We start from the raw sequence: 12500 nt of genomic DNA, 5'->3' as shown, positions 1-12500 counted from the left end.
GTAAAGAGATAACAAAAGAAGGGCGTGGAATGATGCTGGATGACCCAAAGGGAGATAACTTTCCCTGGAGACCTAAAACCCTAAATGATATACTAAAGGATGTGAAGCTGGTCAGCCACGAGAGAGGAGAAAAATCTTTTGATGACCTCAAAGGGAAGTTTTTGGGTCTTTATTTCTCAGCTCATTGGGTTAGTGAAATATGCTTTTTCTCAACCTTAATCAAGTTAAGTAAAGTTGTGTCCTAAATCTTCAGTTTTGTCAGTAATACCTGTATTAATATTAAAGTTACATTATATCCTACGTACCTGCATTTACAATATCACACTATTTTAGGAATGAAACAGTTCTCCAAGACAGTGTAAAATTTCTCTGGTGTTGGAAGGAGTGAAAATTAATCTATGATTATTTGAGTCGTTGTTTTAGGACAGCATAGGTTAAGTCACTGCTTGTTTATTTTGAAATCAAACTGCATGCATGTTAATTGTAAATTATAGGAGTTTCTCTCCACTAAAGGTGCAATCCATCATCACCCAAGGTTCCTCCCTCGTCAGTCCCTTCCCCCCCCCTCCCCCCCCCTCCCCCCCCCCCCCCCCCACAACCCCCACCATGTTGTGGGGATTTGACACTCAGGGACAGAACCAAGATCACAACAACAATTTAAAGGTCCACTGACATTGCATGCCACGGAATGATTAATTTCATATATGGAAATTGCCCCAAAGCTTAAATTCATCCAATTAGATCACTGCGATAAGCAATGTGAATTTCCATGACCAAAACAAACGGTTGAAAAACCTGTAGGTTGAAGGTGGGCCTTTAAACATGCTCTGTTCTCTTCAGAAACTGGTCCAAACCGGTCACAAGGTACAAATTACACCTTATCTAAGAACCTGGGGAAAGTCCTGCTACAAACAAGTTTTGAATCAAAATAAATCTGGCATCTGAAATCGGTTACCGCTAACTGGTTGACTCAATTGGTTGAGCATTAGACCATCTAAAAACTCCAGCCAGAGTTACACTCAGGGGCTTTAATTAAATACATGTAACTGAGGAGAAAGTGTTGCCTTTGTAATGATATCTGCAAATGGTTAGTCTCTCTAGTTTTCTTGGGTAAGGTCAAATAACCATTAGGCTGTCTCAAGCCCTTCAATGTGACATAAAAGAACTCACACACTATTGATTTGCAGTCAAGCTACATCACGCGTGAGCAGTATCTACAAGACTGAAAATAACATACGAAGCTTCCGAGATTTGAATGGAAGCTTGAAGATTGTTGTGAAGGTTACTATGAAAAATGCACAATAAGTGAACAATACATGTAATTCATGAAATGCTTGTTTATATTTTATAATAAAACAAAAGTTCATAGAGCTAACTATTTTCAATACATCAAGGAAATATCCATGGGAATTCAAAATCTCAAGAGCATTATTTTTTGTTTCAAAACTGGGTAACAGATTTGAATACTCAGTTCAAATTTCAAAACTCCTGATCATGCGTGACATAGCTTGACTGTAATGTTTTGCAAAGAGCAGGGCATGGCCAGGAGTTCCCAGTGTTGTGGTTTGTCATTTGTTGCCTGTCATGTTTGTGAGGGTAAATGCTTGGAGGGGGGAGGACAAAACGCGGAGCCCGGAGCTTTCGATTATTGTTGTGATGGCCGATTACTTCATGTAAGCTAACCTTTTTAAAATGTGTGCTTAGACTTAAATACTGTTGAACAATGCTGTTTAAAATGGGTGTCGAGGCTTAAGTAAGCACTATTTGAGATGCTGCTCACACATTGACCAACAGTACTCATTCGAAATAGTATTTTTAGGGGTACTTCATAGGGTACTCCATGGAGTAGGGCTCCGTGTTTTGACCTCTCCCGCTTGGAGGTCCCCCTGTGTAAGGGATTCTGTGTTCTAAATTATTGTTCACTTTCCATGAGCATTGTCTCTTAATGTTTGAAGTGAATAAAGAAATAAATAGCACTGCAGTCATCAAGATGCAATACAGTAATTTGCTGACCTTTTCTTGTGTTGTATTTTTCATTCTTCCATTTGCAGTGCCCACCATGCCGAGGTTTTACTCCAAAGTTAATAGACACCTACAAGGCACTTCAGCAACAAGAAAAGAATTTTGAGATTGTCTTTCTCAGTTCTGACCGTTCGGAGGAGGCCTTCAATGAATATTTCAAGGAAATGCCATGGCTTGCTGCTCCATATGGTGATTCAAGTTCAAAAGAGTTGTCAGGGCTGTTTTCAGTACAAGGTGAGATATCTAAGAAATTTTTCATCACAATAAATGATATAAAATGAGTTATGAAGGTTGATTTACATGTAAAGTGGCTCACCAGCTGCGCATTGTGTATTAATTAGAAATAATATTATCTTTGCATCATTTGTATTGACCCTGAGCACTGGGACGCACTGCACTGCAATAAAATTATACGCAATGCAATATGCACAATATACGCAACATATACTCCAATGTCAATCTGGAAAATACCCAATATACGCAATATATTATGTGCAAAATGGTTTATTTTATCAGCATACTCACTGTTCCCACAAGGTTTCTCCTTTAAACACCTGCAAAAGGGATGTGTTTTGTGGTAAGTTCTTCCAACATGAATCGCCTTTCATCTTTGATCATCCTCTGTTATATGCTGCTGAGCATTGACACAAATCTTTCCATGATTGTTTACATTTGAGGTCGCCATGTTCGTAAATATAACGACTATATCCCAGAGCAAAATTTTACATAGATGTTGCGTTCAGTGTTTTTGCATCTTTTTTTACCATTTTAACTCGATGGACATGGGTGAGAATTAAACATGGGGCTTGACAAGGGAAAACTTGCATCATCAAAAGTAAACTATATGTAATTTAATCAGCAAGAAAAACTTTTGTACTGCTAAAAAAAGCAACATTCAGCCTTCTCAAAATATTTTTGGGGAGCAGGTCATAAGGAAAGTGGAGATGGTTTGGTGCGAAAGGCACCCAGGTAAGTGCCCAAAGGATGCAAGCTTCTAGGGGGGTCTGGGGGCATGCTCCCCTAGGGGATTTTTAGTGCAATCTGGGGGATTTAAAGTGATGAAATTTCACATGTGGAATTGACACTTGCATGGAGTCTGATAAGAAATACTGGAATGTTAGTAAAATAAACATATTTATGTGCGCGATGCAAAAAAATAGTGCGGACGCGTCAAACAAGCTTTTTTCAAGCTTTTATAATATCTTCAGTGACTTTTCGTTCGAGCTAAAAATGTGTTATGTCTGACATTTTCTGACTGGAAAGAGATGGTCAAGCTTTCTGAGGAGGCAGCTCATTGAGCCGTCGACCGGCCGGTTATGCGAATACTTTCTTTTGTTTCAGTAATCTAATATGGCTGCTGGTCACGTGAGTGAAAACGCTCTATAGAATCAAAATAACACACTGGGGTAGGCATAATACCGGGTATGTGATTTAGATGCCTTGAATTGGAAGCATCAAGTCTCGCTCCTTAAGGAGTCAATGGGTTAAAGAGGAAATAATTTTGTGAGTTATTGACAAAAATGACCATTCAATTGAGGTTGGCCACTCAATTGCATGTTGATTTCATGCATACACATAACTATTTACTGTATTTTGAATACTTTTTTGCATCATGCAAATTATTTTGGACATTTTTTGGTAGAGATTATGTCAAACATTCCAAATTGTGACTTTAAGGCTTCATTGTTTTCTTTTTGTCAGGCATCCCTACTTTGATCCTATTGGATGAAAATCATGAGGTCATCTCTTCGAATGGCCGTGCATTTGTCTCTCATGACCCAAAAGGAGAGGTTGGTTAAAGCACTTAAAACTTGCAGCTTGATGTAATGGCTAATGTCTGTGTGTTTCTTACAAAATAAAACTTGTGGTCACATTTTCAACGGTACCTGGTACGTCAGTTCTGAAATCAGCTGCTGTAAGTTTATAATAGGGAGCTTGAGCAAGGATGACGACGATGGATACGAGAACGCCATATAAAAATAGGTTTAATTAGCAAAAAACAATATTATTTTCTGCAAAGACGAAAATTTAAGAGGTACTGGCTAAGCGTTTTTGTCAGCCCTATTGCCATTGAATCTGAGTGAGTACAAGCATTTAAATTTTGGTATTCCCAAATGGTTACCATCCTGATGCAACAGGACTTTCAAACGAAAAGGAACCGTAACATGGTCAGTTTTGTGAAACTTTTTTGAACATCCTTTGTGAGACAAGTTTCATGAAAAGTTAAACCGCTTTCTACTTCTGCAACGGTCACGGCAATCGCAGTGGTGATTAAAACAAGGGTTTCACTGTGTAGCACCACTTCATGAAACTGGTCTCACTATGCTGAGTAAGCCAATCAGAAACGGGCCAAGGCACATTTTGAGACCAGTTTGAAGGTTCGTTCTGATGCTCTATTTTTTCAAGGTTCGGTAATTTATCATTGTTGAACAGCCTCGTAAAATCAAGTCTCACACTAATATTGTGCCTGTAGGAATTTCCATGGAAACTCAAGCCTCTGAATTGTCTCAATGAAATGACAGTCAGCACTGTCAATGAAGAGCCTTGCCTCATTTATTTCACAGGTCAGTGTTAAAAATAATAAAATAATGAAGAGTCACAGGCAGAAAGGGAATCAGTATTTTAGCTGATAAAAAAATTTACTCTTTAGTTTTATTAGTGTGCTTCCAATTTGTAGTAAAGCCATCAGATCTGTCCCATTGTTAGCCCTTGGACTGTCAAAGATGATTTGTTCCTTTTGTACTTCAGTTGGAGCTGAATGTCAATGGTTACTTAGAACGGCAATATTTAGCCTCCCTGTCTGTGTGGAATGGCAGGCATGCATTACTTCAAAAGTCTTTTTCTCTCTGCTTCTAAAACCATCCACACGTATAGCACCCTTTATTAATAATTGATGAGTAAAATTGTCTGGCTAGAAGACAAACCTTTACCATTTAATTTGTCATAACAAATTCAAATATTCCTAGTTTAATTATTACTGCATGTATCATTGAAAACATCAACCCTTCAGAATAGATCATTTTACAGTTGTAGCTAAGTTACCTGGCCTAAGAATGGAAGCGAGGCTACCGGGGACCCTGTTTTGAATGATACAAAACTTTGTGATTTTCTAATGTTGATTAGAATTGCAACAACACAATTGACATGATAAAAGTGTGAGGTCTGTATCAATACAAGGTCACCGGCAGCCTCCAAGCCATTCATAGGCGCGGTCACTGAGCAAACAACTGTAAGATGGGCTATTTATGTATCATGCAACTGTTACGTATAATACCGATTTTAAGGCCTGAATTCAACTTTTTGAGATTCAAGTTTCTCCAGAATTCTAAATGTTGTGAAAAATGTTTAACAATGTGGAAGAGAATAATCAATAATTACCCTTTCATTCCTGTGGGGTTCCCCATTGACGAGTAAAATCGTCTGGTGTTAGACAGAGTAAAATCTATAAGGGTCACTCTTGGGAGTGAAAGGGTTAATTAAAGCAGTTACTGTTTGGGAAGAACACTTTGCAACTGTATGAATGGCTTCCTCAAGTGCCGTTGATAATTCTTTAGTTATTCCCTATCTGCTGTTCAAGTGCATGTAAATTTTACTCTCTGGACAGCGTATCCTCATACTTGAAGAGCAGCTTTATGGGAAAATAATTTAATTGGTCAATAAAGTCTATTTATTCTTTAGATGGTGAAGATGCATCGATCAAGGACGCAAACGATATGATTGGACCTGTTGCTGAGCAGCTGTGTTCAAAGAAACAATCGCCGGTGATCTTCTTTTATGCCAAAAGTGATGACACGGCAGACAGTTTGCGCGACTTCATCGACCTTACTGATGAGGATAACGTACTTGTCATACTTGATGTTCCATCTCAGAAAGTTTACACTTCTGATGATGAGGTTTTAACAAAAGAGGGTGTCCTGAAATTTGTGGAAGATTTTTCTGCTGGTAAACTCACGGGGAAGCAGCTCAGAGGATAGAAAAAAAATGATAATGAAGTTTCACCATGCACTGTAGGTCTCCAACACAGTTACACACTTGATATTGTGATAATCTTTTTGTTATACCCTACATGTACTTAACTTGAAATAGCGTAAACATTATTTTAGGCCATTGGTAATAATTATTATTGTTCAATGCCTTTCCACTGCTGAACTGGGAAAATTTTGAACTTGAAAATTTCCGTAATAATTATTTTGATTGGCGGAGTGTCCAATGGGCCATTTCCGAGTTGCTGTTTGTCTCAGTTTCGAAGTGAGTCTTGATGCTCAACTATTGTAAGGAAAATGAGTTTGATTTGCATAACAATTCCCAACTCATTTCCATGGTTGTGCACCAGGACTCACTTTGAAACTGAGGCATGCAGCAATTCGGAAATGGGCTATCGCCATGGTGTTGAAGACAATAATGCATACACCAATGCCACAAACTTATCAAGGCTACTTCTGGCAGTTTGGCTTTATCACGTCTCGTGGATATTTTCTTGTCTTTTGACCTGATTGCCTGGGTCACATTTGGCATTTACAGTTTAAAATTTTCTGCAATAGTGTCTTCTTGCAGTGAATGATATGTGACAGATTTTTAACCTCAGACCCAGAGTTTCTGGTGAACAACTGACTCTTTTGCATTTTATCTCGAGCTTTTTACAGCAAAAGAAAATTTTCTGAGTTTTAGCCAGGCAAGTTAAACTGAGGTATAGATTATTGTTAAAAATAAGCCTTTGTGGCTGTCTTTCTTTTGGTGGTTGAGCATATTAAGATCTTGTTAAATGTTGAAAAACGACTGGTCCTCTAACTGCAGTGATTTGTATAACAATTCTCAACTCATTTCCAGTTGGATGGTTGTGCACCAGGACTCGCTTTGAAACTGAGGCATGCATGCATAGTAAGATCTTGTTAAATGTTGAAAAACGACTGGTCCTCTAACTGCAGTGATTTGCATAACAATTCCCAACTCATTTCCATTTGAATGGTAGTGCACCAGGACTCGCTAAAAATGATAACTCATTATCAAGGCCAATGAAACAAAAAAAACTTTAATGTAGAAGAAGAACTCATACGAAAATAACAGCCTTTGGCTGAGAAAACATTGCAATGATAAATTAAATCAGTATTTATTAGGTAAGTGCTCTACTTTACTAATTGTTAGTTTGTAATAGTCAACAATGGTGAAATGGATAAATTAAATTGTGGCACCTCGGGGTCAAAACAGTTCAAGTGACTTTTTAGTATGTTTTTGTAGTTCATTTAGTTCATCAAATTGCGGCCACATTTTGTACCTTCACGTTGGAAGAGTTTTGTTGTGTTGAAACATAGTTAATAGAGGGGAATGGTTATGAAGCCTGATAAATTTCTTTGTTGTAGGTTTTTGTTCTCTTTTTTGGCCTTGACTGTGCCACAAAACACAATAGTTGTTTACTCCGTACTGAGGAACTAACCAATAGAAACGTGTTGGTTACGTAATTCATGCATAGTGTATGAGCGCAAAACAAAAGATTGTGCACGGTCGTGGACTTTCCAACCTAAATCTTGGCATCTTTGTTTGCTCCTTTGATGTTTGCCGAGCTTCCAAACCATTCCCCTCTATTAACTCTGGTTGAAACTATTATGGCAAGTCTGGGTTAAAACAAGCCGGTCAAAACTATGAGAACAAGGGAGAGAATTGAAATTATTGGCCATTTTTCCCCTAGACCTTTAACATAAAACCACTGCATATTTTTGAAAGCAAAGGAAAATAGAGGTTTTAGTGTGACTTGTGTAGTAAATAGAATGCATCACTTCAGAAGACAATCAGAAATTAGTATGAGACTCTTTCTTTCTGTTTGAACAAGCTAATCTCGTACCCAGATCTCTTGTGGCGAGTGAAGGCCAGATCTGGTCAAATCCGATTTGCACACGCCTTCGCTTGCAACAAGAGATCTGAGTATGAGATTATGAACAAGCAAGTTTTATTGAGGTCATCCGTATCAACTGCAGCTGGATTAAACTAAGGAGTTCAGTTTAAGTTCCCCTATAGACCCTATGCAAAAATGGCTGCCTTTAAATTATTCTTTTGTTCATATTCAAAATAGCGCAACTAACCTCGTTCAGGAAAGCAAATTCTTAAGAATTTTTGTCTCAAAAACGAGGTTAGTTGGGCTATTTTGAATATGAAGAAAAGAATAATTTAAAGGCAGCCATTTTTGCATAGGGTTTATAGAACACTTTTTTTAAACAGTTGTGGTTGCAACAACATAACTCTTGCAAGACATGTTAATTGGAAAGTGGATTGCACTTACTTTGTTGTACCATTAACCAAAAGCACTGAACCTAAATCTAGGGCAGGGGCCTGATAGTCTGGTCCTGTGTCATTTCAAAGACAGGGTTGAAAAGAAGAAATGTCACCTACCCACCCTGAGGAAAGTTGAGGACCGTGTTATTTGGCAGTATTAACGTACTTTGATAAATTTAATTTAGGCGATTAAGAATTTTCTTTTTTTCATGACTTTGTGATAGGTCCGCATAGCGTACACACAACTTGACACACTTATCACAGGTATATTCTCATATTTATTCAATGGTGCTTTAAATGTTGCATGAAGTTTACACCAACAATAGTAATTTTTAGGGTGGCTAATAGACCTTTTAAGGTTTATAATTATACTCATTTTCCATTGCGGATCATGAGGAGCTGTCCTTACATGTTTTCCCTGCCATCTTGCAGCTTTTAATGGCAAAATTCTTAATGGAGCTGAAGAGGTTTATTTAACGCCCCCCAAACCAGCTTGTGATCATGACAAAAGTGTTTCCAGCATGGATAAATCAACTAAGTCAACTGAAAAGTTACAGGATCGTGTGTTGAGGAAGTTCATGCTTAAGTACAATTTAAAAAAGTCATTAAAAGACAATGTTTGCAAGTTTGTGTGAAACTTTTTGACTTTTAAGGAATTTGTTTACAGTTTTAACCTTGACGCTTAAGTGCTTCAAACTTCTGTAAAGGGGTACATAATATTATTTCCAAGTAGTGTATTTTTGCACTCTTTAAAGAGTGAATGTGTAGCAACCAATATTTCCATGAATAAAAGAAGCGAAAATTGATGAATGGTGAGACTTTGCATTTTTTTCCTCATCCATAAATGAACCCCAAGGCGTTCATTAAAGTGCATATGACACAATTTTTTTTCATTAACTTGTTCGAAAGAGCTTTCCAAATGATCAAGAACGGCATTTATTTTATTGGTTGCCGTGTTATTCAAGATTTTGATTTATGAAAATTAAAATTAGACTTGTGACGTCACATGGTGGACACAAAATGATGTAAAATCACAAAATAATGGAATATCTCTTTCTGTATAGAACTGAAACTTTTTACACTTGTTATACTCATCACTAAGTTCCCTGAAATAACCCACTGACATTTCCATGGCAACATAATGGGCTCGAGGCCCCCTCCATCCCAAGGGTAAAATCAGAGTTTCCCTCCTCAATAAGTTTTATTTGCTCTTGATGGTCATTCAGTGGTTGTGAGTGAATATGGCATTACACAGCACAAGCAAGTCTGTTAGACTCTGGAGCAACAAACAAGGCATTTTTCATTTCGGGAAGGTAAAGGTCTGGTAAGGAGTACGTTGCTATGGTGACATCATAATCACTATCACAATGTGTCATTCTGGCAGCACATCAACCCTGCAGACTTAGTATTTGCAAAGATTTTACATAATTTTGTATCCACTATGTGAGGTCGCAAGTCTTGAATAACTCAGGAAGCAAGAGTGCTGTCACAAAATAAACTCCTTTCTTCGTCATTTTGAAAGCTCTTTTGAACAAGCCAATAAAAAAATTTGTTTCATGTGCACTTTAAAGGGCCTATGTCATGCACAATGATGCAATTTATGACACCCAAAATGACCAAAAAGTAAAAGGAACATTGCAAATGTTGAACAACATGAAATCTTTAAATTGTAATCAGTCTTCTTCAGTTTGACCAAGTCTGCAACAGGTCTGGGTGCCTTATCTTGAATGCGGATATTTACTGGTATCCAAGACATGTTAAAAATGATAAATAACCATCCAGACCTGTTGCTGACTTAGTCAACTGAAGAAGACTCATTACAATTTAAGACGCACTAAGATGCTCTCCTTACCAAAGGCAAACAGTACCAAGCTTGGTCTTAAGTCATCTCGCTATTTTGCTAAAAAGACCTGGAACGCCCTACCAAATGCAATACATTTCTTCATCATATTCTTCGCCTAAAATTTTAAACATTTTAGTTTTGGATTTCTTGTTTTTAATTATGTATTTTATTGCGACATATGGTTTGTATACACGTTTTTTCTTCATGTATATGGTTTCTAACATAGGTTGTACTTTTATTTTGTATATTTTTTGTTGGTTGTGGGCTTCCTGGAAAGTAACTTTTAGCTAAGTGTAGTTTCACATTAAATAAAGAAGTACTACTACTCCTACTACTACTACTACCTTTATCCAGGCGATTTGCCTTAACTTAGAGGTAGTGGTAGTGGTAGTTTTTGCTCAGAATCATCTTTTTGTGATGTAACGATAATTTCATCAGTAAAGGAATTCCACAAAACCAATTTAGAGTTTTAAACTCGTGATTAACTACAGATTTTCCCTAAGCGGCCCTAAAATAACGTGACAGCCCCTTCAGTTTCTATTTTTTTCTTTTTTCTTGGGAGGGGGGGGGGGGGTTGGGGAGCGTTTATTAGACGCGCTTTTTCACAGCAGCTTTATGCTTCTTGAACAACACTTTCCTTTTCTTGTCCTTTGGCATAGAGAACCAACAAAAGTCCATGTGATTTGTGCAGTTTTAAAAACAATGTTCGTCACTATAAATGTTTCAGTAGTTTGCAAATAGAGGAAACGAAAGACAAGACTCAAACTGTTACAATGTTTGCTCAATCTCGACCCCAGAGCTCTTCTCTTGACTGAGGGAGAGAAGAGCTCTGGGGAACCCTGAAACAAGGTGTCTTCTCATTGGTTTTCGTGAAGAACAATCAAAAGCATCTCTAATTATTGCATTCACTTTAGGACGAGGAGTGAGCAAGCGCTTTAAGGTTCAATTAACCAATTTTTGGCTATAAGAGCCCTACTGCGCATGTTCTCCTGCATAGAGTTTCCCAGAGCCTTGGGTTGATCCGAGGCTGTGCTGACGAGAATGAGCGTTTGCTGAGTTTACAGTAAATCTAATCAACACGCATTTGAAGTGCGCGAGTTCTAGACAAAAGAGAAAAACAATCCTCGCACTTATCTAGACAATTCAAGAAAATGTCTATTTTGGACATTTTGAAAAATTCAGATGGCTTCAACAGGACAACCTCTCTGATGCTGGTACAATGCTCTACCACCAGCCGTGCTATGCCTGGGTTTCCTGTGTCAAAAAGAGACAATTGCTTAAATTGTCCAGCTCTTCTCCCTTTCGTTAAAAATGGGAGGGGGGGGGGGGGGGAAAGACTCTTTTTGGATGGGGGAAGTTTAATATGTCGGGACGTTTATTGCAAAATGCCGTTTATCAGATCCTTTAAGGCTCTGTTACACTGTGAAATATTTCTGGCAACTCGTCTCGCAATGTTTTGGCGACACTGTGGCGGGACAAGTTGCACGAAACATTTCACGTGTGACATACCTTGCAACGGCCAAAATCGTTGCGAGACAAGTTGCACGAAAAGTACAACTTGATTCTACTTTCGGCAACGGCTCTTGCAACTTGTCTCGCAACGATTTTGGCCGTTGCAGGGTATGTCACATGTGAAATGTTTCGTGTAACTTGTCCCACCAGTGTCGCCACAACAATGCGAGACAAGTTGTACGAAACATTTCACAGTGTAACAGAGCCTTAAGGCTCTGTTACACTGAAATCTTTCTTGCAACTCGTCTCGCAATGTTTTGGCGACACTTTGGCGGGGAAAGGTGCACGAAACATTCTGAACATTTCACAGTGTAACAGCAGCGCCTTTACGGCAATTACCTTTTCGTCGTTATTATTTATGGCATATAAAGTCTGCATAGCTGTATTTTCTGAAGTCCTGACTGAACTTCAACCCAACACCCACCGAAAATATCCCTAAATAACTTCTTGTTACCACAAATGATTTGTGGTAAAAACTAGCGTGCGGCACCTTTGAGAGGTTACGTAACAACGGGGAACTGAATTCACTTTGATTTGGAAAGCAAAGCCGCCAGCTCAAGTTACAGAACCGGAGAGGAAGGAAAAATAAACAAAAAACGCACTTTTTAAACATCTTTACTTCAAAATTTTGAACTTTAAGCATATTCTCAAAAGTTTTGAATTTTAATGCGTTGCAGTTGTGACTAGGCCATAAAAACGATTCTGTTAAGTGGGGTATGGAATTCGCTCACCTGGAAGAACAAGGAACCACAGAGAAAAGGCTACAAAAGCTTCGAGTAACATCGTTTTCACGAGTTTCCTTAAAACGTTTACTTTTAAGCTAATTTGTATTTTACCTAATAAGGACCCCTATCCGTGC

At 38.2% G+C, this 12500-nt stretch overlaps 2 protein-coding genes across 2 annotated transcripts in view; one reads left to right on the top strand and one right to left on the bottom strand.

Moving 5' to 3' along the window:
* Positions 1-8783, top strand: part of LOC137977860 (nucleoredoxin-like) — a 14727-nt gene extending 5944 nt beyond the window's left edge. The window contains exons 2-6 of the mRNA XM_068825207.1: positions 1-188; positions 2052-2256; positions 3724-3812; positions 4496-4586; positions 5701-8783. The exon at positions 1-188 is cut by the window's left edge and continues 67 nt beyond it. Coding sequence (XP_068681308.1) covers positions 1-188; positions 2052-2256; positions 3724-3812; positions 4496-4586; positions 5701-5996 — 869 coding nt within the window. The 3' untranslated portion in view covers positions 5997-8783. The remainder of the gene's footprint in view (positions 189-2051; positions 2257-3723; positions 3813-4495; positions 4587-5700) is intronic.
* A 3435-nt stretch (positions 8784-12218) lies between these two features.
* Positions 12219-12500, bottom strand: part of LOC137974693 (vacuolar protein sorting-associated protein 53 homolog) — a 49119-nt gene continuing 48837 nt past the window's right edge. Inside the window, exon 24 of the mRNA XM_068821630.1 lies at positions 12219-12500. This exon is cut by the window's right edge and continues 730 nt beyond it. The gene's annotated coding sequence lies outside the window, so the exon portion shown is untranslated.

This window comes from Montipora foliosa, chromosome 11 (genome assembly GCF_036669935.1).
Source record: "Montipora foliosa isolate CH-2021 chromosome 11, ASM3666993v2, whole genome shotgun sequence".
Taxonomy (NCBI): domain Eukaryota; kingdom Metazoa; phylum Cnidaria; class Anthozoa; order Scleractinia; family Acroporidae; genus Montipora; species Montipora foliosa.
This window is presented reverse-complemented; position numbering and strand designations above follow the sequence as displayed.